This window comes from Dipodomys merriami, unplaced genomic scaffold, assembly GCF_024711535.1.
Source record: "Dipodomys merriami isolate MVZ:Mamm:240054 unplaced genomic scaffold, mDipMer1.0.p SCAF_22, whole genome shotgun sequence".
Lineage (NCBI taxonomy): Eukaryota > Metazoa > Chordata > Mammalia > Rodentia > Heteromyidae > Dipodomys > Dipodomys merriami.
This window is the reverse complement of record NW_027203604.1, coordinates 20,477,929-20,503,055: the sequence shown is the minus strand read 5'-3', so window position 1 is coordinate 20,503,055 and position 25,127 is coordinate 20,477,929. Positions and strand designations below refer to the sequence as shown.

At 52.1% G+C, this 25,127-nt stretch overlaps 1 protein-coding gene across 3 annotated transcripts in view; it reads right to left on the bottom strand.

The window, feature by feature from the left end:
• Window positions 1–436: 436 nt before the first annotated feature.
• The window catches only part of Hip1 (huntingtin interacting protein 1), a 99,452-nt gene continuing 74,761 nt past the window's right edge, over window positions 437–25,127 (bottom strand). For all 3 annotated transcript variants that reach the window (XM_070033659.1, XM_070033661.1, XM_070033660.1), the window contains exons 10-31: window positions 22,665–22,740; window positions 22,424–22,564; window positions 21,443–21,540; window positions 20,556–20,628; window positions 18,712–18,895; window positions 17,640–17,728; window positions 17,244–17,360; window positions 15,608–15,709; window positions 15,096–15,239; window positions 14,318–14,453; window positions 12,069–12,155; window positions 11,664–11,771; window positions 11,445–11,581; window positions 10,727–10,837; window positions 10,062–10,120; window positions 9,592–9,685; window positions 7,830–7,930; window positions 7,347–7,452; window positions 5,902–6,025; window positions 5,667–5,728; window positions 4,650–4,758; window positions 437–3,977 (exon numbers count right to left, since the gene is read on the bottom strand). In XM_070033659.1, the coding sequence (XP_069889760.1) occupies window positions 3,925–3,977; window positions 4,650–4,758; window positions 5,667–5,728; window positions 5,902–6,025; window positions 7,347–7,452; window positions 7,830–7,930; window positions 9,592–9,685; window positions 10,062–10,120; window positions 10,727–10,837; window positions 11,445–11,581; window positions 11,664–11,771; window positions 12,069–12,155; window positions 14,318–14,453; window positions 15,096–15,239; window positions 15,608–15,709; window positions 17,244–17,360; window positions 17,640–17,728; window positions 18,712–18,895; window positions 20,556–20,628; window positions 21,443–21,540; window positions 22,424–22,564; window positions 22,665–22,740 (2,311 nt within the window). In that variant the 3' untranslated portion in view covers window positions 437–3,924. The remainder of the gene's footprint in view (window positions 3,978–4,649; window positions 4,759–5,666; window positions 5,729–5,901; window positions 6,026–7,346; window positions 7,453–7,829; window positions 7,931–9,591; window positions 9,686–10,061; window positions 10,121–10,726; window positions 10,838–11,444; window positions 11,582–11,663; window positions 11,772–12,068; window positions 12,156–14,317; window positions 14,454–15,095; window positions 15,240–15,607; window positions 15,710–17,243; window positions 17,361–17,639; window positions 17,729–18,711; window positions 18,896–20,555; window positions 20,629–21,442; window positions 21,541–22,423; window positions 22,565–22,664; window positions 22,741–25,127) is intronic.

Sequence of the window (25,127 nt, the reverse complement as noted above, 5' to 3'; positions counted from 1 at the left end):
ATTTCCAACTCTGAGCTTGCTGGGATTATAGGCATGAATTACTGTGCATGGATTAATTTTTGTTGTTGTTGGTTGTAGGGCTTGAACTCTAGGCCTGGGCACTGTCCCTGCGCTCTTCAGCTCAAGGCAAGTACTCTACCGCTTGACCCACAGTGCCACTGCTGTCTTTCTGAGTGGTTTACTGGAGATAAGAGTCTCATGGCCTTTCCTGTACGAGCTGGCTTTGAACCGTTGATTCTCAGATCTCAGCCTCCTGAGTGGCTAGGATTATGGGTGTGAGCCGCTGTTGCCTGGCTGATGGATTACTTCTTCTAAGACATCCCCAAAGGTGCCAAGTAGACTCTGTGAACCTCAGGATAGGGACCTAGACACATATTTTCCCCTAGAGTCCAGAACCCAGGGCCACTCTAATAAATTACCAGCACTATTCCCCATGGCCAGGCTGAAATATTTATTTGAAAAACTGAAAACACAGATGCAATGTATTATACAAAGAAAGGTCTTAATACCAGAATAAAAGTTTTGTTGGGAGGAAACAAAAGGCAGTGGCTGCCCGCCCTGGAAAGGTAGGTATTCTGTGAGAAATGAGATTTACCTATAGCAACTATTCTACTGGAGAACTGGGAGAGAAGTTAAAAAAAAAATGGAAGAAAAGAAAAGCCAACCCAGCCCATCCCTGCAAACCTACACATGCGAATCTGTTCTCAGTCCGGGACATCTGTGTTGTCACTAAGACTGAGTGGAGCTGCCTCAGCTGGTCCTCCAGTGGGATCAGCTTCAAGCAGGGCCTTCAAACTTGAGGTAGTTGATTACCTGCAAAACCCAGCTGAACCAGAGCTATGCCAGGAATGGGGTCTTCTCCCATGGCCCTGGCTCCTGGGTGGAAGGCAGTGACCACTGGGCCGCTGGTCCCAGGAGTGCAAACCTTCCTGTCTGACTGTGGGTAGCTGGCAGGCTCAGTGGCCCTCACATCCCCTGCTATGGGGCAGTGTGGTCTCTGAAGGACCAAGATGGCTGGTCAAGGGCAAAGCCACTGTTTGGAAGGCCAAAGTTGGGGCTGAAGGCCTTCCTTGGAGGATAAGATTCCATACCTGGAAAGGCAGCAGAAGGTCATGGCATTTATTTTTGTAGGTCGTGGGGCTTGAACTCAAGAATCTGGGTGCTGTTCCTGAGCTTTTTGGCTCAAAGCTAGCACTCTACCACTTGAGCCACAGCGCTACTTCCGATTTTTAGGTGGTTAATTGAAGATAAGAGTCTCATAGACTTTCCTGCCCAGGCTGACTGAACTGTGATCCTCGGATTATCAGCCTTCTAAGTAGCAAGTATTATAGGCATAAGCCACCAACCTGGCTTAGGTAATGGTATTTCGATCTGTCCCCTCTAAGGAGCAGGGCAAAGTGAGAATGTTCCAGGCATAAGCAGAGAAATGACCCCTCAGGAGCCAGCGGCCAAAGCACAGCAGCCTAGCCAGGGGACTCAACCTTGGATAGGTGTTCCCTGGCACGGACCTTGGTGTCTGACTTGATAGTTGTAGAAACCCATGGCAGGACATGTCCCAGCAGGGTTTGATTCCTAAGAACAGCACTGAGGAGAGCAGAGCCAGCAAGCAATCTGAGTCAAATGGAAACTCTGTCCAGACATAAAATGATCCTGCAAAGTTGTTACAAAATTCTGAGATTGGACCTCAGTCCTGGACTGTCATCCTCTGGTGTTAGGATATTCTACATTGACCCATAGGACTTGAGTGTTGGGAGGTCAAGTGACCCTTCAAAAGACTGCAAGGTTCACTCAGCTTTGAGGTGTGCCTGTTTTTTTGGGGGGTGGGGGGGTAGTCGTGGGGCTTGAACTCTGGGCTTGGGCGCTGTCCCTGCGCTCTTCAGCTCAAGGCGAGCACTCTACTGCCTGAGCCACAGCAGCACTTCCGGTTTTCTAGTGGCTTACTGGAGATAAGTCTCACGTACTTTTCTAAAGTCCAGGCTGGCTCTGAACCACGATCCTCAATCTCAGCCTCCTGAGTAGCTTGGATTACAGGCGTGAGCCACCAGCCCCAGGCTAGTGCCTGCTGTTTTTATCACAGGCATTTCACACTCACCTTGATGCACTTAACTAGTAGCGCCAAGGTAGGGCAAATTGCTTTGGGTTTGAGAATGGTGTCATTTCTAATCTGAGTTCTAACAAGAGTAACACCCCATGACAAGTAGGGACACTCAGGTGACACTGAATTAGGCCTTGATTCCACTCTTCTATCACTCAGGATGAGCTCATGAGGGTTTATTGTTTGAACTCATCATGAGGGTTTATTGTTTGAACTCATGGGTTTCTGTTTGCTAGGCAGGCTCTACATCTTAAGCCATGTCTCCAGCCCTGCTGTGATCCTTTTATTAGTGAGTTTGAGGATCCAGTCTGTCCTGATGTAATTGATTAGCAGATTCATGAGACAAGGAGCAGGGGTGGCTGGGGTAGCCCCTTTGGGGCCCCACTGGCATGAGTGAGCAGGGACGCCTCCACAGCAGTTGGCCCATGTCTATAGCAACACTTCATTAGCCTGGCATGGAGGTCTCATGTCGAGTGACTGTCCAAGTTCCTGGACAGTGGAGTGCAGAGTAGGGGTGGGCAGGGCAGAAGGGGTAATTCACAGTGATCAAACAGAGTCTCACAACCCATCACATAGCAATCCAGCCTCATTACTACGTCCTGCAGGGACGAGGTCTAGGAACTGCTTATGAGCTCCTACTGGTAAGGAAGACGGTGTGTTGCCAGGATTGGAAGGTCACTTAACACAGGGTTACTTGGAAGCGGGAAAGTGCTGTCTTTAGAGGCTGTGCCCTTTGTCCTCATCCTGTCTGCAGCGTAGCAAGAGCTGGGACAGGGGATGGAGGTCCTGGGCTGGGGATCCCCAAACCTTAGCCCCCCACACACTGAGGACCTTGCCTGTTTTGGGACCCAAGCACAGCAGTGGCCAGGGAGAGCATCCTTTGTGAGCTGTGAAGATGGCAGAGACACAGTGCACACTGGGTACCCTGCTCTCAGGACTGGTTAATAGAAGGATCCCCTATGGCCCGGAGCTCTTCCGGACAGGAGGGAGGGGGTAAGAGCACATGGAACCGTCTTCTGCAGATTCACGATGTCACCATGGCAGACAGGTGGTGGGAGGGACTGGAAAGGCCTCCATGGCCACTTGCCACCAGCTCCATTGAAGCACGCAATGAGGGGGGTTGCAGATGTCCCCTGGGGGTGGTGCTCAGGTGCCCCGTGGCTTTTAAGGGTGTAGAGGTGTTGGGCTGGCGTCCAGCACGAGGAAGAGAAGGCACTCGCTCTGCTTGGGACATAGAGGGGGCTGTCACCCACCCTGGGGTGGCCTCAGTGTACTTGGGGACACCCGGCGAGCAGGCAGAGCTGGAGCACCAAGGCAAAGCTTGAGTGGCACCATGGTGGGGCCCCCAAGGGCTCAGAGTCCTGGGACAGGCCTATGGGAGAGTTGGCTGTGTGAGTGAAATGTGGAAAACAGAAAACCAAGAGTGTGAAGGAACCCTGGAGGAAGCGGTGCAGATCTGAAGGAGAGCGAGGGCTCCGCCAGGACCTTGCATTCCACTGCATGGACAGACAACATTCTCTAGTGGTGCCTATGTGTCCACCTCTGGCTCTCAGAGGCTCAACATTGTGCCAACGATGATTCCAGAAGAGACTGAAGGAAGAAGAAAGAGGCATGAGCTGCTCCCTCTAGGTCAGCGGGTGCTGGGCAGGCCTGGACCCCAGGGGGTGCAGAGAAATATCCCAGATTGTGTGTGCATGTAGGGGCAGCACCGAGGGCGGAGCCTTCAGGGCCACACAGGTCCTCAGTGGAGAGGCTGGTCTGTGGCAGGAGTGGCACACACACAGGTGGGTGTTGAGGATTTATACTGGCGTGTGGGCACTGGCTTGGCTCTATTCTTTCTCGGGGACCGCCTCTTGCAGCGTAGATGTGGGCACCTCTGTTCCTACAAGACAATGGCAATTTATATCACCTGGTATTCATGCATGGAATCACCAAGCCAACAAATGTGTTTGGTGCCTGCAAGCTCAGTGTCCTGGAATTGTCCAATCTCTGAACTGGCCACTGCGGCCAGGCAGGGCAGCTGAGAGTTACCAAGTGACAGCAGGCTTCAGGCCTGGGGGGTTGGAAGATCACTACCCACTTCTAGTCAGCCTTTCTATTTGGTATCATTTTTGCTAGTCATGGGGCTTGAACTCAGAGCCTGGCTACTGTCCCATAGCTTTTTGGCTCAAAGGCTGGCACTCTACCACTTGAGCTCCATTTCTGGCTTTTTGCTAGCTTGGAGATACAGTCTCCAGTACTTTCCTGCCTGGGCTGGATTCAAACTGATATCCTCCAGATTTCAGTCTCCTGAGTAGCTGGGATTATAGGTGAGTCACTAGCATCTGGCTTTTCCTGGTTACAGCCTGGTCACCCTCTTGTCCATCTCCAGCAATCACTATTCAACTCTCCTGGCCAGAGACTAAACCACCAGGGACTTACCAGACCAGTGGCCTGGGGACAAGGCTGGCAACAGTTTCAATCTCCAGCTGCAGGCTCTGAGGTTCCTTGTTCCTTCAGAGGGGAGGGTCTGGGCCATGTAGCCTCCTCATTGTGGGTCCCCAGGACAACTTACCTTCTTCCCAGCCTTCTGCCACGCCAGCGAGCTCGTAGTGCTTTTTCCTCAGCTCTCCTAATTTCTGCCGCTCCTTCTGTAGTTCATTTTCCAGCTCTAGCACCCTAACCTGCGGGCAGTGGAAGTGCAGTTGTCTTCGTAAATGACCAGATGAGCAGAGGTCTCACTTCTGCCCCGCTAGTAACTCACCATCTGACACAGCAGCCATGGCCATGGCGGGCCCCAGTCTAGCTGTGACTCTCCTTAACTCTTGCTCCCTATAAGTCTACCATAGAACCAGCAAGGATGGCCTAGTATCTACCTCCAGTCATTCTAGCTCACTACAGGAAGCACAAATCATTAGTACTTTTCATGTATCGATTCAAGAAATAGTGCCAGTGCTGGCACCAGTGGCTCACACCACTGCTAGCTACTTAGGATCATGGTTTGAAGCCATGTAAGACTCTTATCTCCAATTAACCTGTAAAAGGCCAAAAGCCTTGAGCTGTGACTCAAGTGGTAGAGCACAAACCTTGAGCAGAAAGCTAAAAAGTTAACAGGCAGTGACCAGGCCCTGAGTGCAAGCCCCATGCCAGCGCAAAAAAGGATTGCCCAAGCCCCCATCACACATCCCAGGTTCTGTTTGTCTCACAGGGGAAGAGACCAACAGATGGACAAAATGACATCAGGTGGTAAAGTGATAAAGTTGAGTGCATCGAGCACGGGGTGGGGTGGGGTGGGTAGGGGCAGGTAACTGATGGATGGACTCAGGAAGTGGCTTTCAAGCAAGCGAGCTGAAATCTTTCTGACCAAAGATCAGCTGTGCAGGGAGTAGGAAGACATTCTAGAACACTCCAGGCAGAGGGCACAGCAAGAACAAAGACCCAGGGGTAGCAATGAGCTTCAGGAGAAAGGGGGGGGTGAGTGGGGACAGTGTGGAGCATGTATACAAGGGGACTTGTGGGGAGTGACAGCTTCTCCTGGGGATGGCCTTTGGTGGGTGAGATGGCGGCGGAACCAGGGCATGAGGTTTCTTACCTGGGAATCCATCTCCTGGCGCTTGATCTGTGTCAGCGTCATGCTGGAGAAGTCCATGCTGTCTGCCGGGTGGAACCGGGAGGGCAGGGTCAGTGCTGGGCCTGGGCGCCCAGCCACTAACAGCACAGAGGGAAGAGGAAGGAGAGGCGAGGAGGAGGACAGGGAGAGCCGGGGTACCAGGATCTGACCTCTGTGGGTGGTAAGTATACCCAAGGCAACACAGACCACAGGCTACCTGATTCCTCAATCTGTGATTTGCCAGAAATGGTGGAGGCCACCACTCCTGCCGTGGCCTGGTTCACGCCCCTTGATGCCTGCTGCAGCTGGGCCAGGTTGGGGCTGTCCTTGTCTGCTTTTACCTGCAGGATAGAGTGGATGGGTTGATGTCACACATCACCCCCCCCACCCCCCGCGCCCACCATAGCCATAGGTCCCTGAGACACTGTAACGGCCACAATTATTCCTGGCTTAGTGGCCCAGAGACCCCATCTCTAGCTTTCTCACCTATGTGTTTTTGCCAGTCTTGAGACTTGAACTCAGGGCCTGGATGCTGTCCCTGAGCCTCTTCGTACTTAAGGCTATTCTACCACTTGAGCCATAGAGCCACTTCCAGCTTTTCCTGAGTAGTTTACTGAAGATGAGTCTCACAGACTTTCTTGCCTGGGCTGGCCTTGAACCGCGATCCTCAAGATTTCAGCCTCTTGAGTGTGAGCCATGGGCTTCTGGCTCACCCATTTGGATAAACTGTTGCAGATATAAAACCCAACTTGGGCCCAGAAGAAATAAGGAATAAAGGGCTGGGAAGGTGACTCAGTGGTAGAGCGCTTGCCTTGCATACATGAGGCCCTGGGTTCGATTCCTCAGCACCACATAAGCAGAAAAAAAAGCCGGAAGTGGCGCTGTGGTTCAAGTGGTAGAGCGCTAGCCTTGAGCTGAAGAGCGCCCAGGCCCAGAGTTCAGGCCCCACGACTGGACCCCCAAAAAAAGGAAATAAGGAATAAAGCACACTGGGTAGGGAGGGATCTGCAAGAGGGCCACATGGGGCAGGGGTGGGCACATGTGGATTATACATGTGCTTGGAGCTACAGCAGGTAACCTTGTGTCAGCCCATGATCCCAAATGCTGGCATTGCCACTTCCTGGAAGTGAGGAGCACAGGACCTCTAGAAGAGGGTGATAAAAAATTCCTGAGTTTTGTTGTTGTTGATGGGGTTTGAATTCTAGGCCTGGGCTCTGTCCCTGAGCTCTTCAGCTCAAAGCAAGTGCTCTACCACTTGAGCCACACCACCACTTCTGGTTTTCTGGTGATTTATTGGAGATGAGTCTAACGGACTTTTCTGCCTAGGGTGGCTGGCTTTGAACCTTGATCCTCAGATCTCAGCCTCCTGAGTAGCTAGAATTACAGGCATGAGTCACTGGCGCCTGGCTAAAACTCCTGAGCCCCATGTGATCTGGGTCATGAATAAATCCCATGTGTGTGGGGTCAGTTCTATGGCCCAGTACTTCTTTTTGTTTTTTGGAGACAAAGTCTTCTTGCTATGTAGCCCAGGCTGGCCTCAAACTTAAGATTCTCCTGCCTCAGCCTCTTGAGTGCTGAGATTACAAGTGTGCATTACTGTGCCTGGCTGGCCCAAGTACTTCGTTTCGAAGCTAGCCTGTGGGAGTCCAGTGCAATTCCTACCTTGGATGCAGCCACGAGCTGGGCTGTGCTAGCAGCGATCTCATGGGAACACACCATCAGCTCCTCAAACTTCCCTTTGCCCTGTACCACCAGGTCAGCAGCATCCCTGAAAGCCAGGAACAGCAGGGGCTGAGGCCAAGGGAGCTGAGAGCCTGCTGACCCCACCTCCCAGCCCCATCCCGTGGCCCTGGCCGGGTAAGGAGGACAGGTTTTGTGAAACTTTTATTTCCACAGGAAAAGATCCTGTCTTCCCAGTGCCCTCCCCCCACCCCGGTCCTGGGGGTCAAATCCAGGACCTCAATCAACCACACTTGGCAGAGTCTCAATAAATAGCCCAGCCTAGCCTCAAACCCATGATCCTCCCTCCTGCCTCTGCCTCCCAGGGACAACAGGTGTGTGCTGTCATATGTGTCCTGGGACGGACATGGCTTCTGGAATGGACAGACAGGCGGGGTCTGGACAGAGGGGGCCATCCACACTTACACCATGACAGTGGCTCCCCAGCCCACAGCTTTGGAGGCTGAGATGAGTCCTTCTGTCCACCGAGAATTCTTGGCATAAAATTCCTTAGGGGAGGCAGTACCCTATGTAGGCAAAAGACAGCAAGTGAGCACTCCGTTCTGCAGCGCATGCCTTGCACACACCAAGGGCCTGGGTTCAATCCCCAGCACTGCAAAACAAAACACCCAAGCCAGATGGATGCCAACTCCAGCAAGGGACCCAGGTAATGCTGTCCCAGGGACCCAGGTAATGCTGTCCCAGGAGGCCGCGTGACCCATCAGTGAACCCAGCCAGCCTCCCTTTCTGCTGCTAACCACCTTTGAATGGAAATATTGTTTAAAACACTGCATCTAAACCAATCACATACAGGCATCCTCATCATGATTTCCTTAGCAATAGAAGAACCTGTTATTTTTAGGAGGGGGTGGCAGTACTCGGGTTCGAACTCAAGATCTTGTACGTACAAGGCAGGAGCCTACCACTACTCAAGCCAAGCCTCCAAGCCTGTTTGCTTTTTAGTTTCTTTGAATAGGGTCATGTTTTTGCCTGGGCTGGCCTGGACTTCAATCTTTCTATCAGTTTTTGGGACCTGAACTCTGGGCCTGGGCGCTGTCCCTCAGCTCTCCAGCTCAAGGCTAGCACTCTACCACTTGATCCACAGTGCCACTTCCAGCCTTTTCTGTTTATGTGGTGCTGAGGAATTGAACCCACGGCCTCATGCATGCAAGGCAAGCACTCTACCACTGAGCCACCTCCCCAGCCCTTCAATCTTTCTATCAAGGACTCTGATATTGGAATGAAATGTGTATCCCAATGCACTCAGCTTTGTTGGTTGAGATGGGGAGGGAAGAGGGTCTCACTAACTTTTTGCCTAGGCTGGCCTTGAACTAAAATTCTCCCAAACTCCACCTCCTGAGTCGCTGGAATTATGGGCATGAACCTGCATTTATATAGTACTAAGTATTGTTAAGTCATCTAGATATGATTTAAAGTATATGGGAGGTTGTATGCAAGTTCTCTGTTTTTTGTGATTTTTTTTTTTTTTTTTGGGGTCCGGTCGTGGGGCCTGAACTCTGGGCCTGGGCACTGTCCCTCAGCTCTTCAGCTCAAGGCTAGTGCTCTACCACTTGAGCCACAGCGCCACTTCCGGCTTTTTTCTTTTTGCTTATGTGGTGCTGGGAATCGAACCCAGGGCCTCAGGCATGCAAGGCAAGCGCTCTACCACTGAGCCAACTTCCTAGCCCCTGTTTTTTGTGATTTTGAGAAGCAGTTCTACCTTGTTGACCAGACTAGCCTAGAAATCACCATCCTCCTGTCTTAGCCTCCCAGTGCTGTGATTACAGGTATGTGCTACCATACTTGGCCTTAAAGCATCTTACAAAGGGACTGGACCATCAGGGTATTTGGTAACCAACAAGAGATCCTGGACCCAACCCTTTGAGTACAATGGATAATTAAACTAGATTTGCGCTTGGGATCCATCTAGCTTTCAAAAATCCTGTCATCTTCAGAGAACCAAGATGTGCAAGGTGAATGGGGGGCTTCCACACCAAGTCCTTCTGGTGTCTGTGAACTGGAGCTGGAAGCCAGAGCTGACTTCTGTCTGGGGGCTGCCAGGATCCCACCTTGTCCCCCAGTGCCTGCCAGCCTCAGGAGCAGTTGCTCTGCCCTCGATGGGCCCAGCACAAGTTCCCATTCTGAACATAAGGAGTGTGTGCGGCCAACCTTGGCCCAGCTCGCTCACCCGGCCACTGTCCACAATCTCCCTCTGGAGGTCCTTGGACGCTGCCACCAGAGCCTGGATGGCTTGCATCAGGCAGGTACAGGACCCAAGGATCCTGGGATGGATGCAAAGCAACAAAAATGTAAGGCCAGAGACCCTAGACAAAGTGGGCATTCTTCATCTCTCCAACCAAGGCAGACCTGGGGTGGGACTGAGAGGTGGGAAAGGCTTGGGGGAACATGAGGGGTGGGGGTGGGAGTGGGGTGGGGAGGAGGCTTGAATGAAGGCCTGCTAGTGTCAATACTGCATCTGCTTCAGAAGGAAAATTGTCATGACCTGAAGAGTTCCATTTCCCACAGTGCTAAGTTCTCCCCACCACCCCGCCCCCTCACAGGGACGCTATTGCGCATGTGCATGTTGGATCACCCCCCCTTTCATCCCCCCCCACCTTGCCTGCCCCTCACCAGGGTGCATATGCAGGCCAGACCCACCTTTCATTCACTTCCAGTTTGACGCCCGTGTCTCCCGCTCGGGATTTGCTGAGCATTTCCTGTAGAAAAGTTTTCTCAATTGGGCACAGCACTGAGAGGGGGGAAGGGTCCGCCCTACCCTTGAGGGTTGGGGGGGTCCAGAGGAGGGCAGGTGTGGATGGTCCTGGGGTCACCTGGCTGACGTCACTCAACACTGCCAGCTGCATGGCAGCCCCTCCCAGGCTGTGCAGAGCAAGCTGATAAAGGCGACAGACTCCTAAGCCAGGTGAGCATGACACACCTCACACAACCAGGATGCTGCCATCTGAAACTTGAGCCCTGCGTGGTCCAACACCCCCAGGAAGAAACTGCTCCTGTCCCCTCAGTGACTTTGTGTGTGTGTGTGGGGGGGGGGGGGGTGGAGGGCGAGGATTGAACTCAGGGCCTCTTTCTCTCAGGCAATCCACTGCCTGAGCCACCCCCAGGGCTTTTTGCTTTAGTTTCTCAGGACTTTGGACCATGATTGTCCTACCTGCTCCTCCTAAGTAGCTGGAATTACAGAGGGGAACTACCACGCTCAGCCCCTTGGTTTCTTTGAGGGCCTCTACAGCCTTCCTGACTAAAGGGGCAACAGCACTGCAGGGTCCACATCGAGCACTGGCAGCAGAGACCAGAGAAGTCCCTACCTCAATGCGGGTTGTGGCGGCTTCAATGGCAGCGGAAGTGGCGGCCATCTCCTTGTCCACCAGATCTCCCAGCTCCTCCTGTCTGATGTCCAGGCCCCTGGGCAGCAGCTCCTGGGAAGAGCATGGCAGAGGCTGACAGGACACGCCACCCTCCTCTCCCCTTCCCTACAATAGTCTACGGAAGTATTTTCCTTTTTCCTTTTTTAGTTCTGGATTGAACGCAAGACCTTGTGCATGTCTTCTAGGAAATAACTTAAGCTACACACCCAGTCCTTTGTGTGTATGTGTATGCGCCAGTTTGGGTCTTGAACTTAGGGTTTGGGCACTGTCCCTTAGCCTTTTTCTAGGCTGGTGTTCTACTTGTAAGAGCCATAGCTCCATGTCTGGGTTTTTGGTGTTTAATTAGAGATAAGAGTTTCATAGACTTTCCTGCTCAGGAAACCATGATCCTCAGATCTCAGCCTCCCCAGTAGCTGGGATTACAGGTGTGAGCCACAGTGCCCAACTTGCCCATGATCCTTCTGCCACACTTCACTTTGTTGCTATTAATTGTTTTGGAGTCAGTGTCTCACCCTGTGGCAGCCCAGGCTGGTCTGGAACCCCACATCTCCTTTCTGGAATGAAGCAGCAGGTGCTGGTAGATGCCACCAGGTTCACCTATGCTTCCCCTCCACAACAGTGATCCTGCTGCGCCTGAACAATGCTGAGTGCTGAGTACCTCGCCAATGGCCTGGATCCTGCTGAGACTGCTCCTCACAGCTGTGCTGTTGGCCTTCTCCAGGGATCCCTCGTCCTTCAGGGAGGTGAGGAAGGCCAGAGTCTCCCTGCCGCACTGCGTACAGGCCTCGCTCAGAGCTGGAGACACAAGGAGATGGTCACTTGGAGGCCCTGCATGCACTTTGCTTTTGGGCTGGGCCCCAGACTGCCCAGTACTCACAGTCGGCCGGCTCCGGGGGCGCGCGGAGGCTGGTGGCACTCCCGTGCGCAATGGTGTCACTGGTGAGGTGGGCGAGGAGGGTGATGGAGTGCAGGAGCCGGCTGAGACCTGCGGGGCGGGAGGAAAGGAAGCTCAGGCTGGACGGGGCTATTGCCTTCTGACTGTCCCCTCCCTACTTCCCATGTCACACCCACTCCTCCCCAGGAAGCAGGAATTTGTCACCATCCCCATGTTTGAGGTTTTCTTGGTTGATTTGATTCTGTGACCGGTCTTACTGTGTAGCCAAGGCTGGCCTGGAACTCATGATCTTCCTGTCTCAGCCTCCCAGGTGCTGGGATTACAGGCATGCACTACCATACCTACCTGCTGCTGGTGATAGGGCTGATACACCTCTGCCCTCCTCACCTTCTGGGTTGGCCAGGTACTGGGTCCGGTCCTTTTCCAGTTGGTCAAGACAGCTGGAAACACACTTGATCTTGGAGAGAAGGTGATCTGGGAGAGGGGAGGGGCTAAAATCAGAGAGGTCTCCCTTCACCTCCACATCAAAGACACAGGACAGGCTGACCCAGCATGGGCCCCTAGCCCTTGGGAGTCGTCCTAAGACAGGAAAGCCAGGTAGACAGTAGGCCATGTCAGTGCCGAAATGCTGTATGTGATCCTGTTTGGATTTTTCCAGTACTTTGGATTGAACCCTACCATGTTAGCCAAGTGTTCTTGCACCTGGGCCAACCCCAGAGCCCTTTCACTTTTAGTTTGTTTTTCAGATAGGGTCTCTAGTTTCACTTGGACTTTGATTCTCCTCTGTCCCCTAAGTGGCAGATTCTAGGTGTGTGCGACTCTACCTGACAATGTGTTCTTATTGTCTACTTCAAAAGCAATGGTGCTGAAACTACTGGGGACCTTAGCCAGGAACCAAGGAGCCCGACTGCTGCCCAGGCATGACTTCCCTGGCTGCAATCACCTGCGAAGTCTCTCAGGCCCTTTGAGTCTTGCTCTTCATGAACCCAGGCCTTGGCTCTTCTAGGCTAGTCTGTCTGCCATGTTTTGTTATTTATTTTTTCCTGTGGTACTAGGGATGAGACACAGAGCCTTGAGCTTGCTCAGCAGGTGCTCAACTTGAGCCATGCCCCTCATCCTACCAGGTTTAAGAGATTTTTTATTTATTTTTTGATAGTTCTAGGGCTTGAACTCAGGGCCTGGGCACTGTCTCTGAGCTTCTTTTGTTCAAGGATAGTGTTCTAATACTTGAGCCACAGTGCCACTTATGGCTTTTTCTAAATAGTAAAGAGTCTTACACTCTCCTGCCTGGGCTGGCTTTGAACCATGACCTTCAGATCTCAGCCTACTAGCTACTGCTAGCATTACAAGGGTAAGCCACCGGCACCCGGCTAGAGATGGGGTCTTGTTCTATACCCACTGCTAAGCCACAGCTTCATAGAGCCTGCAGAATTGGTAGTGTGCAGGTCTGATTTCTGGCTCTACCACTCTGCCATCTGTGTCTGTACTTGCCTCCTGGTCCTGGTTTGAGAGCTGAGCCACAGGGTAAGGTACAGAAGACAGCATGTGAAACATTCAACATCACAGTTGGCACAGGAAAAAAACCCTCTAATCGGAGTTGGCGTGCCTATCTATATCTACCTACCTACCTACCTACCTACCTACCTACCTACCTACCTACCTACCTACCTATCTACTTATCTGCCAACATCAGGGCTTGAACTCAGGACCTCTGACTTGCTTGACTTTCTTGCTCACTGCTGAAGCTCTACCACTTGAGTCACACCTCCAGGCTCTCTCTCTCTCTCTCTCTCTCTCTCTGTGTGTGTGTGTGTGTGTGTGTGTGTGTGTGTTGTGTTAGTTCTGAGGCTTGAACTCAGGGCCTGACTTGGCTCCACTTCCGGTTTTTTTGGTGGTTAATTGGAGATAAAAGTCTAGAAGACTTTCCTGCTCACCATGGCTTCAAACCATGATCCTCAGATCTCAGCCTCTTGAGTAGCTAGGATTACAGGCATGAGTTAACAGCACGTAGCCACCCTAGTATTTTTACTGGTTAAGTAGGGATGGAATTTCATGGACTTTTGTAAACTGGCTAGCTTTGAAATGTGATCCACAGATCTCAGCCTCCTGAGCAGCTAAGATTATATGCTTGAGATCCAGCACTTGGCAGTTATTCTTCCTGGTCTCCATTAGCTCAAGTCTCTTCCTATAAAGCATAGTTCTTATCTCCACCCCCAATCTTTCTGGCTTTAGTTTCTTTTTGAATAGGATCTTTCATTTTTGCCTGGGCCTCCCTGGATTGCAATCTTCCTACTTGTACCTCCTACATAGCTGCAATGACAGGCATGCACCACTATGCCCAGTTTTATTGGCTGAGATGGGGTTTGCTAACTTTTGCCTGGGTTGGCTTTCTAAGCGGGGGGGGGGGTGGGGGGGGGGGGAGAGGGTGTTTGCAGGCATGCATCACAGAGTCCATCCCATTCCCATCTGCAGTTTTCTCATTAGAGATGCAGACTTGCCCCATCTCCTTTTGTCTGCCTTCCTGGTTATTTTGAAGTTGTATCTTCAGGGCAATCCACTGATTGGCATAGAAGGTGTTGTAGGACGTGATTGCCCAGGCCAATGGCAGAGCCGGGGGCTGGTGGGAAGTGAGTTACCTGCTGACCCCACGCAGCTGATGAGGGTGGGTTCCTCCAGCCGGTCCAGGGCCTCCTGGACCACCCGCTCTGCAGCCTTCCTGGAACCTTCCAGGAGCACCCTGCGCTGGTCTTTCTCGAACTGGCACAGAGATTCCTAGAAACAGCCCAGGGATGTGAGCATCTGCATGGATGCCATGATGGGCACCGAGCGCCAGGCAGCTGGGCCTCCAGGCCCCTCGGCTCAGGCTGGCACTAATGAGGCCCCAAGTGGGCGAACTTGATGCCACAATGAATACCCGAGCTTTCTCCACACGAGGTTACAGAGAGCTTGCTGCGGCCCTGTCTCTTTCCCAACTGCTTCTCTTCTTTTCTTTTTACAGCAGTATCAGGGTTTGAACTCAGGGCCTTGCACTTGCTAAGCTGATGCTCTTGGGGTGTGCCATCACCCCGCTGGCTTTAGTCTTTATTCAGATAGGGTCTTTTGCTTTTTGTGCAGGCTAGCCTTGGGATTGGGATTGTCCCAATTCTCCTCCTGCATAGCTGTGATTATAGATGCGTATCTATATCCCACCACTCCTGGTGTTAGTTGAGATGAGGTCTAACTAATCTTTTGTCCTGGTCTCTACTTGCCAAGCAGCTGGGATTACAACCTTGCCTGACTAACTGCTCTCCTCCTTATGCACAAAAGTGGGGGTAGGGGGAATGCTATGCCTATAGACTGCCTGCAATCAGGATGCCCCCGAACCTATGTTTGCCGGTCCCCACCAGGGTGAGCCTGCAAGTGCTCGCCACTTGCCTGGGAAACAACCAGTTTGGCCTGGGTGTCTTCCAGCCGTTCCCGTAGGGCTGCCATTTCCTCCTCCTGTTTGGCGGCAGTGCTCGCCAAGCTGCCACGCTCCTCTTCCAATGCCGTGATCTGCGTCACCCACTTTGCCTCTGACTGCGGCGTGGGAAAGACGGGGAAAACACTGAGATTAAACTGTCCCCTTGGCTGGGAAGGAGGCTCAGTGGTAGAGCGCTTGCTTTGCATGCACGAGGCCCTGTGCTCCATTCCTCAGCACCACATAAGCAGAAAAAGCCAGAAGTGGAGTTGTGGCTCAAGTGGTAGAGCGCTCGCCTTGAGCTGAAGAGCTCAGGGACAGCGCCCAGGCCCAGAGTTCACAACTGACAAAACAAAAACTAAAACAAAAACAAAAAAAACCAAAACTGTCCCCTCTCCACTCCCACTGCCTCAGTCCAGTGTGGCTGGAGGCAGGGCCCAAGGGGCCCAGGGGAGGGCAGAAGGCAGGGCAAGGGGGAGGGACTCACCTGGGCAGATGTTTCCAGGCTGCCATGGAGGACCTGCACCTCCTGCCTGCTGCTGACAAGTTCTTGCTTTAAGTTTTCTAGAACTTCCTGCTGTTCCTGAGTCTGAAACAGGAGCAAAACAGATGGGCTCTGAGCTGGGGTGGTTAGAAGGGAATAAACAAATGAAAAGGTACACAAAGTGTGTACAAACAAAAATACATACGAAACTGTGTGTACTCCATTGCATGCTAAGAGCACATCTGTGTGGGCTGGGTATAGTGGTACACACCTATAATCCCAGCATTCAGAGGCTGAGATAGAAAGATGGTGTTCAAAGACTAGCTTGGGCCCATAGTGAGACCTTGCTACAAGGAAAAAAAAAGCATGTGGTGTGGGCAGAGCAGAAGGAGGTAACATCCTAGACAGCTCCCCCAAAACTTCTCTTCCAGTTCAGGAGTGTTAGGTCAAGTGACGGTTTGAAGGGTTACCTCCCTAAAGTCCAGATCGAGCCTCTTATATGGACTCAGGACCAAGCAGAGATTTGATGGATGCATCCAAGCCTCTGGCACTCGGTAGAGCGCAGTATAGTACGTGGGGGAGCACAGCACCTCATCTTCCTCAAGTGATTTCCTCTGTGTGGTTATTTCCTGAGTGGGCTGTGTGGATTGTTACCCAGCACAACTCATGGCTAACCTTGTTTTTTCTGGCAGCACTGGGTTTTGAACTCAGAGCCTCATGCTCTCAGCTTGGCTTACTTGCTAAGATGGTGCTCTACTGTGAAAACACGCTGCAGCCCTGATTAGTGCTGGTTATTTTTGGAAATGGAGTTGCATAGATTTTTCTGCCCAGGCTGGCTTTGAATCTCAGTTCTCAGCTCAAGTAGGTGGGATTACAGGTGGGAGCCTCTGGAACCTGGTTCATGGGTAACATCATTAAAAATAGATTGAATAGAAGTTATCTAAATCACTATAGTAATATTTTGATGAAATTTTAGTTCTATTAAATGGGTTGTATGTGTGTGGGGGTATTGTTACTGAGGTTTGAACTCAAGGACTGAGCACTCAGTTTTGTGTGTGTATATATGCACGCGTGCGTGCACTTGCATGCACGCAAGTTCTGGGGCTTGAATTCAGGACTTAAATGCTTTCCTTGAGATTCCTTTTGCTCAGGGTTAGTACTCCAACACTTGAGCCACAGCTCCATTTCTGGCTTTTTGGTGGTTAACTGGAGAGAAGAGGCATGATCATCCGGCTTTCCCCTCTCCTATTTTTCCTCCCCCCCCCCCTTTTTTTTTCCCTCCCTTTTTTTGAGACAGGGTCTTGACATATATCCCAGGCTGGCTTACAGTTTGGGATCTATTGCCTCAGTCTCTTTGAGTGCTGGGATTGCAGGTGTTTATCACCATGCCTAGCTAGATGAATTTTTGCGTTGGGGTTAGAGAGAAGTAGAAAGCCACAACTCCAGCTCGGACACTCAGTTCATCTCTGCCCTCTGTGAGTACATCCTTCAGGCCTGCGCACATGCAGCTCTCTCTCTCTCTCTCTCTCTCTCTCTCTCTCTCTCTCTCTCTCTCTCTTTCCAGGCCAGGCAGGGCCCTCACGCTCTCTCCGGTGACTACAATCCCAGGGTGGAGAGCCCGCTGCATCTGCTCGCTCACCTTGCGCTGGGCCTGCTCACTCACGTGCTGGAGTGCACCCTGCAACTCGCTCTTCTCTCGCTCCAGCTCTGCCTGTGCTTGTCTGGCCACCGACACCTGCTTGGTCACCTCGGCGTTCTGAGAGGGGGGAAAAAGACCCTGAGCTGGGTTGCATCAGGCCTAGAGGACATTTTCTTCTAGAAACCACCAGGCCATCAGGGCTGGAGCCAGACCCACGTGTGATTTCTTAGCCAGAGGGAAGCCAGAATGGAGTAAAGGTCTATAGATACTGGCTGTCCATGTATGCAGAAAAGTAGCAAACATGGGTGATTCTGTGTGGCTCTGCACACAGCCCTTGCTATGGGAGGTGGGGGTGTGGGAAGCTGGGGCTCATGAGGACGGGGTGCCCTCCCCTACCTTGCGCAGCAGGTCGGCATGGTTCTGCACCAGCTCACTGTACTTCTCCTTCAGTTTGCTGTAGCGCTGTTCGTTGGCCTGTGCCTTCCCTGCATGGGGAAGGACCAAGGTGAAGCATCTCCCTGGCCCAGGCCCCGGCTTCCTCCTGGGGACCTGGCTCAAGTGGTAGAACACCTGCCTACCAAGTGAGTGCAAGGCCCTGGGTTCAAACCTCAGCAGCACAACTGCCCCCCCACCCTCAATAAAACAAACGTCTGCCCACTGATCCACACATGCCTGCACCCAGGAGCGATTTATGCCTTCCAGTTCTTTCCTTTTTTTGAGAAAGCATGTCACTATGTAGCCCAGGCTGACCTAGAACTTGCAATTCTTTTGCTTCAGCCTCCTGAATGCTGAGACTATAGGTATAGATCACCACACAGAGTTTTGTTTTGTTTTGCCAGCCTAGGATTTAAAACTCAGGGTCTCCTGATTTTCCTGTGTTTTTCCACACAGGCTTGTTTTTGTTTTTGTTTTTTTTTTTTGGTTGTGGGCTTGAACTCTGGGCCTGGGCGCTGTCTCTCAGCTCTTCAGCTCAAGGCTAGCGCTCTACCACTTGAGCCACAGTGTCACTTCTGGTTTTCTGGAGGTTTATTGGAGATATGAGTTTCACGGCCTTTCCTACCAGGGCTGGCTTTGAACCGCAATCCTCAGATCTCAGCCTCCTGAGTAGCTAGGACTATAGGCCTGAGCTACCAGCACCCAGCTCTTTTTTATTTTGGGGAGTAGGGTTTTCTGTGTTCTGCCTGAGGCAATTCCTGCACAGTGGTCTTCCTATATACCCCATCCCCCAAGAAGATGGGGTTATAAGACGGGGTTATAGGTATGCACCATCATACCCATGCTTTTCTGATTTCTTTCCTTAAGCCTTTGCCTATTTTCCCTCTCCCCAGGGCAGTCACCCCATGTTTCCACGAGCCCTGGGGCAGCAGTGCCTCCTGTAGGCCCTGCTCTCAGTCTCAAAGCAGCAGGACCCTCTACCCCAGTCCCCAGTCTGCCCAGGCCCTGGTCTCCCACGCCCCAGGCCCCTCACTCTCGATCTCCGTCAGGCTCCGCTGTGCCTTCTCCGTGTCTTCCCGCTGCTTCTTGAGCTCGTCCAGCTCTGTGCGCAGGAACTCGCAGTCATCCGTCGCCTGCCGCCCCAGGTGCTTCTGCTCGGCCAGCTCGGCCTCCAGCTCGCTCACGCGGCCCTTCAGCTGCAGCATGGCCCGCTGGCTCTGCAGGAGGGACCGGGGAGGAAGGGCCAGGTGAGGAGGAGCCTGCACTGCCCCGGGGCAATTGGTGCTAGCCCGTTATTACAACTAAACAAGTACAGCCGGCTTCTCAATCCACCACTCCTCATCCCTGATCTGCAGATCCAACCAACCACAGGCAGAAAATGAGCATGTACAGACTTTGTGTGTGCTGGTCCTGGGGTTTGAATTCAGGGCCTGGCTGCTCTCCCTGAGCTCTTTTACTCAGGGCTAGTGCTCTACCCCTTGAGCCATAGCTCTATGTCCAGCTTTTTGGTGGTTCTAGTCTCACAGACTTTCCTACCTGGGCTGGCTTTGAACCACCATCCTCAGAACTGTCTCCTGAGTAGCTACAATTACAGGCTTGAGCACTAGTGCTCAGCCAACTTTCTGTTCTTGACACTACTTTTTTTTTTTTTTTTGGGTCAGCCTTGGGGCTTGAACTCAGGGCCTGGGTACTGTCTCTGAGCCTCTTTGTGCTCAAGGCTAGCGTTCTACCACTTGATCCACAGCACCATTTCCATTCTTTGAGATAAGAGTCTCAAGGGGACTTTTCAGACTGGGCTGGCTTTGAACTGTGATCCTCAGATCTCAGACTCCTGAGAAGCTAGGATTACAAGTATGAGCCACTAGCACCCAGCTCTTGTTACTACTCCTTAAGCAATGCAGTCTAATAATCATCTGCACAGCTCGGACCCTACATGAAGTGTTCCTGGGCCTGGCATGGACACACAGATTCGGGTGCACAACTTGGGCACGGGGTTCTGGCCTGCGGAGGGTTCCCTATGGTGGACAACACATCTCAGCCATCTGCTAAGGAGACACAGAAGAATGTGTCACTCCAAGCCACTACCTGCCACTAGAGGGAGCGAAGAGGGTCCCATGATCCAGGACACATGGGCTGGGGTAGCCATAGGTGAGCTGGGAGGAGGTGGGACAGGGTGCTGGGCGGTCCCTGTGGTCTGGTCATCTTCTAGCTGGCCACGGCTCTGAGAGGCAGGCGCAAAGACAGCACCAGGGACTGCAGACAGCTGTTACCATCCCCAGCTAAACTCCTGGTGGTCCTGGGAAATGAACTCAGGACTCTTATACCTTCTGAAAGGCAGGCATTGTGCTATTGAACCATACTTCTAGTCTTTTTGCTTCTTTGTTTTTCAGATTGGGTCTCAAGTCTTTTGTTGGGGACCATAATCTTCCAACTTATGCCTCTTGTGGAGCTGGGATCATAGGTATCTGCCATTAGGTCTGCCTTGTCGGTTGAGATAGGGGTCTCACTGACTTTTTCCTGGACTGGCCTCAGAGATCCTCCTGATCTCTGCCTCTCAAGTGGCTGGGATTACAGGTGTGAAGCACTGCCCTGGTCTCTAAGCCAAACTCTTCTTAGGGTTTTATGACAAGAATGGGGTCTTTCTTATCACAGCCTCTTGGCCAGGGGGTGATCTATAGGTCACAAAGTGGATACTGGCACGTGGCTTAACTATGTCCTGAAGGCCTGTGCCATGACATGAGGCAAGCGCAGGCTTGCAAAGCTAAGCAAGCTTTGGCATTTGGGCTGTGGTCCAACCAGTACCACAAGTCCTGAGACTCATATAAAACCCAACCAAGTGCCGGGGAGGCACAGTAGCAAATGGGGCCCAGAGCACACCTCTGCCTTAACCTTCTCCAGCTGTGCTGTGAGCCCGCGGATCTCCCTGTACAGCTGCTCGATCAGGTGGTCCCTGGGGAGAGAAGGAGCATGGTCAGCTCCCACAGCGTGCTGCCCTGCCTGTGGGAGTGGAGGCGGGGGCGGGGTGGAGGTGGAAGGCTGGAGGTGCGGCCCAGCGGCATGAGGACCCCAGCTCAAAGCCCGTGTGCTCGTGGGAAAAATGCTTTGACACCAGATCACACAAACCGTTCCCATCTGCAGGTATTCAAATCCATGAATTCAATTGACTGTGGATGGACAACAATGGAATAATCGGGAAAACAAACTGCATCTACTGGGAATGTGGTAGTCAGATGCTTCCCTTTGGTCTTTTCTTTTTGTGGTGCTCCTGGGGCTTGAAGTCAGGGCCTGGGCTCTGTCCTAGAGGTTTTTCCCACAAGGATAGTACTCTACCACTAGGGCCATAGCGATACTTGCAGTATTTTTTGGTATTTAGTGGAGATTGGAGTCTCATGGACTTTCCTGCTGGGACTGGCTATGAATCAGGATCCTCAGATCTGTCTCCTAAGTAGCTGGGATTACAGGCATGAGCTACTGGAGCCTAGCACCTCCCATTGCTAGTCTGAAACAACATCATGCCACCACCACCTGTCCCTAGCTGCCACGTCCCCAGCAGCTGAGCATCTGGAGATGGCGTAGAGACTGCAGGAGGGCGTGGCACACGTGTCAGCTGCCATTCCTCAAGGCTCCATCTGCAAACTCTGGTGCCCACGGGAGGGGGCTCCCGGCCCTCCCGCTGTGGTACTGTGAGGACTGGGAGTAAGGGGTGCGGCTGAGGGTCAGGCCTGGAGAATTCCTCCCAGGGTGGAGCTGGGCCTTGAACTCACTTCCCATCCTTGCTCACGCCGTTCTGACTGTCAAAGTTGAAGGGATCACTGCTCAGCGAGCTGCCAAAGATGCCATCAAACTTGTCGTCAAACAAGGTCTGTTGCCCAGCCAGAGAACAAGTCAGAGACAGAGACAAACACATGGGTCAATGGGTGTCATGAAAGAGCCCCCCACTTTGTTACATCAGGTAACTCACTCCTGTAATCCTGTCTATCGGGAGGACTGCAGTGCAAGGCTAGCCTAGGCAAAATGTTTTCAAAACCAAGATAGAAAAAAGGCTGGGTGTGGTGTCATGTGTGTGTCACCACAGCTAGGTGGGAAGTATAAATAGGAGAATCATGGTCCAGGCCAGCCCAGACAAAAAAATGTGAGACTATACTAGAAAAATAACAAGAGCAAAAAGGACTGGGTTGTGGCTCAAGTGGTAGAACACCTGTCTCGCAAGCAAGAGGCTATGAGTTCAAACCCCAGTGCCACCAGACAAATAAAACAAAAAGATTGCGCTCCCTCCTCCCCCACCCACCCCTGTCTCTCCAGGAAGCAGAACAGAATGAGAGAAGTGTCTGTGGCTCAGGTGAGTCCCACGCATTTGAGATGCAGACCTGGGAGGATCACAGAGCCCGAAAATTCAGAACCAGCCTAGGCAATATAATGAGACCTCATCTCAAAAATGAACAAGTGTGGTGATACACACATGTAATTCTAGCTATCTGGAAAAGCAGCAGGAAGATCATCTCTGAGACTGACCTAGGCAAAGGAAAAAAAAAAAAAAAGCAAAAAACACAAAAACAAGACCTTATCTGGTAAAACTAAAGCAAAAAGGGCTGAGGGTGTGGCTCAAGGTAAAGGCCTTGAGTTCAAACCCCACTACTGTCTCCCCCAAAAGGCCAAACCTGACAAGTCAATGTGCCAGCCCCAGGGTCTCCCACATCCTCATCCCTGAACCAGGGGGTGGGTCCACGTCCAGCCAGGGTCCACACCTGCCGGGCAGCATCCACGTCTACCAGGTGCCCTTTGTCCAGCGCTGGCTCACTGTCAGGGGATGAGGCCTCTGCAGGGATCACCACCACCGGGCTGATATGCTCTGACAGGGCCGAGGCTCGCAGGAAGTTTGGGGGGTTCTGAGGAGAGATGCAGTCCCACATGCCTTGCCAGCCTGCCTGAGGGGTCCCTGGACCCCCCATTACCTGCAGCATCTGGGGCCCTGCCAGGAGCACTTACCTCAGGCAGCTGTGGTATCTGGATGAGCCGTTTGAAGTACTGCAGGTTGCTGGAACGGTGGAACAGGTCTCTCAACCTGTGGAGAAGGAGGCCAGGGGCTGGTGCTGGCGGCTGGGTGGGGATGAGGTAGCCCGTTGCTGTCCCACCCCATCCTCCACCCAGTGGCCGCCAGGGGATATGACAGTGGTAAAGGACATAATCCATGCTGCTGGCAATTTGGCTATAAGCAAAAAATCAAAAAGGCACTGATGCAGCAGCTCACACCTGTGATCCTGGCTAATTAGGAGGCTGAGGTCAGGAGGGCAATGTTTGGAGGCCAGCCCAGGCAGAAGTTTGAGACCCCACTACCTTCTCAACCTGTAACTGGGCGCAGTGGCATGCCATCTGTCTCCCCCCCAAGCAAGTGGGAGGCTGAGATTGAGAGGATCACATGTCCAGGCCAGCAGGGGCAGAAAAATCCAGAAGTATGCCATGGTGATGTACACCTGTAATCCCAGAAGTGACACAAAGCCTAAAACAGGTGGATAGCAGTCCAAGCACGTACTATAGTGGGAAATGGGACCTAACTAACCAACAAAAGCCAGGGCTGGAGGCATGGCTTAAGTGGTAAAGCCTAGCAAGTATAGTCCTGAGTTCAAACCAAAAAATGGAGCCTGCTACCTGAGCCCTGAATTCAAGCCCCAGGACCAGCACAAAAACAAGGGAGGAGTGCCTTGGCTAAGTAGCTCAGTGTTAAGGGTGTGGCATTTGTGAGGTCCTGGGTTAGTTCCATTCCCAGCACTGGAAAACAAAAGGAAGCTGTTTTCTGCGAAGTTAAACCAAGGAGCTGGAGGAACAGATTTCTTTTGCCCCTGAGCTGTGGGCCGCTCCGTGAGAGCAGAGGGCTAACAGCTGAGCTCTACAGACTACAACCCCCGGCACTAGAGAGAGGCACCTAGGAATACTGGCTGGGGGCTAATGAGCTAGCTATACTGACCCCATCTTGGGAGGAGATGATTGTGGGAACTCAGGACCGCATGCTCTATCACCTAGACCCATGTACCCATGCTCCTTTCCCCTTGTCACTTTTTTCCTCCTCATTTTGGTGCCAACCTTGGGGCTTGAACTCAGAGCCTGAGCACTGTCCCTGAGCAATTGTGCTCAAGGCTAGTACTCTACCATGTGAGCCACAGCTCCACTTCTGGCTTTTTGGTGATTAAGTGGAGATAAAAGTCTCACAGATTTTCCTTCCCAGTCTAGCTTTGAACTGTGATCCTCAGATCTTAGCTGCTGAATAGCTAGTATTACAGGCATGAGCAACTGAATCTGGCCCCTTCTCTATTTTGAGCCAAACCACTGGAAACCTAGAAACACAAAAGCACTCAGAATCGGATCACGGAGCTCAGTGGTGACAGAACTTTCTTGAGTTCAGCTCCAACAACAAAGTCTGGCGTCTCAGGATAGCCTTCCAGACCCCCCTAGGCTTAGGTGCCACCAGACCGCACTGCTGCTTTCCTTGAATTCAAGTACAGCAAGTCTCTAAGGAAGCAAGGGCATGGCATCTACCCCGGGAGACACTTTCCTAAGCTAGAGGATGGAAGGAAATACAGGCACAGATCACAAGGTTGGGTTGCTGGGCTTGTGCCAACGTTAACAGGCTACTGTTTTCACAAGCTACTGGAATTGACCATTCCAGGAACTGAGACCCAGCATCTATCTCCTGGGCTTTAGTAAGTCATTCATGATAGAATGTAATGCCTCTGCAGAAGAAGCTGGGCACCAGAAGTGAGTGCAGGCCCACTGCCCTTTGACCTTGGGAAAGTAGCAAACTCTAGCTTAAGAGCCATGGTCAAGGGCAAAGACATGAACAGGCACCAGGTGCTGATGCTCACGCCTGTAACCCTGACTACTCAGGAGGCTGAGATCTGAGGACTGACTGTGATTCAAAACTAACTGAAACCAGCCCGGACAGAAGTCTCTTATTTCTAAAATAAAGAGCAAAATGCTAGACTGGAGGTATGTCAAGGGGTAAACCACCAACCACAAGTGAAAAAACTAAGTGAGAGCTTGAGGCCCTGAGTTCAAGACCTACTACTTAGCAACAACAACAACAACAAAAGCAAAAGCTGGGTGCTGGTGGATCATGCCTGTAATGCTAGTTATTCAAGAGGCTGAGATCTGAGGATTGTGGTTCGAAGCCAGCCCAGGCTAGGCAGGGAAGTCCATGACGCCACCCCAATGAAACATCAAAAAGCCAGAAGTGTGGCTCAAGTGGTAGAGTGCTAGCCTTGAGCAAAAAAAAAAAAAAAAAAAGCTCAGGGACAGCACCTAGGCCCTGAGTTCAAGCCCCAGGAATGGGGACCCCCCCCAAAAAAAAAGAAAGCAGAACTCAAGTGCAGGCCACGCAAATAGGAAACTATGATTGCGAAGCTGGGGTGTTAGGGTGGGGTGGACCTAGGGAAATAGGGCATGGGAATGGGAAGA